Here is a 1419-nt window from a genome sequence, read left to right on the forward strand (position 1 = left end):
AGCCGCCCCGGCGGACGGCGGCGAGGATGCCCAGAGCCTCGGTGCCCGTACCGGGCACGTTCTGACCCCCATCTCCCGCACACTGGGGCTCCCGGCGGGTCCTAGCTCCCCCCGATCGGGCTTTCCACGTATTGTTTTCGTGTTCACACACTTGGGAGGTGGGGAGATCCGGGGAGGGGAGGCAGGAGGAGGCATCCTTCGCGCGAAGGAGGGAGACGAGACAGTGCAGCCCAGGTGCCCGGCGCCGGATGGAAATGACAGCGTCCGGACGTCGGCATTCGGTCCTCTCGGCAGCAGGAGGTCAGCGCTGACCTGCGGCGGCCGCAGCACTTTGTATTTTATCGACTGATTTTTGTCAACTTCGGGGAGGGCGTGCGTGTGCGTCCCTGTGTCTATGTTTGCGTCTTGGTCCCTGACTTAGGCACCTCCGGGCCTGGCTTTTCGGCGACGCTTCTTGGGCGCTCACCTTGGCGATCCGTGCCGCGCTCGGGGCCGGGCTCACGGGTCGGAGAGCCCGGGGGCCGGCGCACGGAGCTGGGACCCGCGACGAACCCCCGGAGGGGGGCATTTAAAGCGGAATCCTGCGAGTGTGCAGACAATGCCTCATCCGGGCGGCCGGGTCCCGGGGGCCGTGCCCTGGGTCCCCGCGCCCGATCCCGTCCCCGCCTCGCCCTCTCACCAGCTCTGCCGCTGCGATGCTGCTGCGCCGCGCCCCTCGCCACCCGGCTGGCGACCCGCGTGGGGCCCGCTTTTGTTTACAGACCTCGCCATTGGGCGAGAGCAGCGTGCCGTGCGCCCCCAGCCCCAGCGGCTGCCTCCTGCCCCCTCCGAACCTGGAGAAGTTGGTGCGCGCTGTCAGGTGACGCCCCCTCCCCCCGGCCGCGGGGCGGGATGCTGCAGGGGAAAGATGCCGTCCCGGCGCCTTCGCGCCCAGCCCCCGCCGCGCACGGCGCCTCTAGGTCCCCTGCACCCGGGGGCGCCCGTGTCCCAGCCTTGGGCCCAGGCTGGCGGCCCTCGGGGCGCCGACTCTGCCACGCTCACCCGGTTCCAGTGGCATCTTCTGGTCTAGCCCCCGGGTCAGCCCAGGTTGACTCGGAGCCTGCCTTTTCCCGCGCGCTGGCAGGTCTTGAAGGACGCGCGCGAGCCCTTGGGGACACTGTGCAGTCTGTGCCCGCCTCGGTAACACCCGCGCGGCCCCGCGGGACAGCTGTGCCGCATCCCGAGCCAGAGCCGTCCGGATCGGGTCACCCATGCACGCTGACTTGGCGCATACTTTGAGTTGGAGCAGAGGTTAAGAGCCTGTGCGCTGAGGTCAAACAAACCCGGGTTCCAGTACCTGCCCGGTGTCACTCACAAGCTGGGTGATCCCGGCCGAACTACTCTATCTTCCTTCGTCTCAGTTTGCGCATCTGTAAAGTG

The 1419-nt window shown here is 68.8% G+C and overlaps 1 protein-coding gene across 1 annotated transcript in view; it reads right to left on the minus strand.

The window, feature by feature from the left end:
* Positions 1 to 195, minus strand: part of LOC105545989 — a 1838-nt gene extending 1643 nt beyond the window's left edge. The window contains exon 1 of the mRNA XM_011989063.1: positions 84 to 195. Within this exon, the coding sequence (XP_011844453.1) occupies positions 84 to 195 (112 nt within the window). The remainder of the gene's footprint in view (positions 1 to 83) is intronic.
* Between the last annotated feature and the right edge of the window lie 1224 nt (positions 196 to 1419).

This window comes from Mandrillus leucophaeus, unplaced genomic scaffold (genome assembly GCF_000951045.1).
Source record: "Mandrillus leucophaeus isolate KB7577 unplaced genomic scaffold, Mleu.le_1.0 Scaffold345, whole genome shotgun sequence".
In the NCBI taxonomy this organism is placed as follows: domain Eukaryota; kingdom Metazoa; phylum Chordata; class Mammalia; order Primates; family Cercopithecidae; genus Mandrillus; species Mandrillus leucophaeus.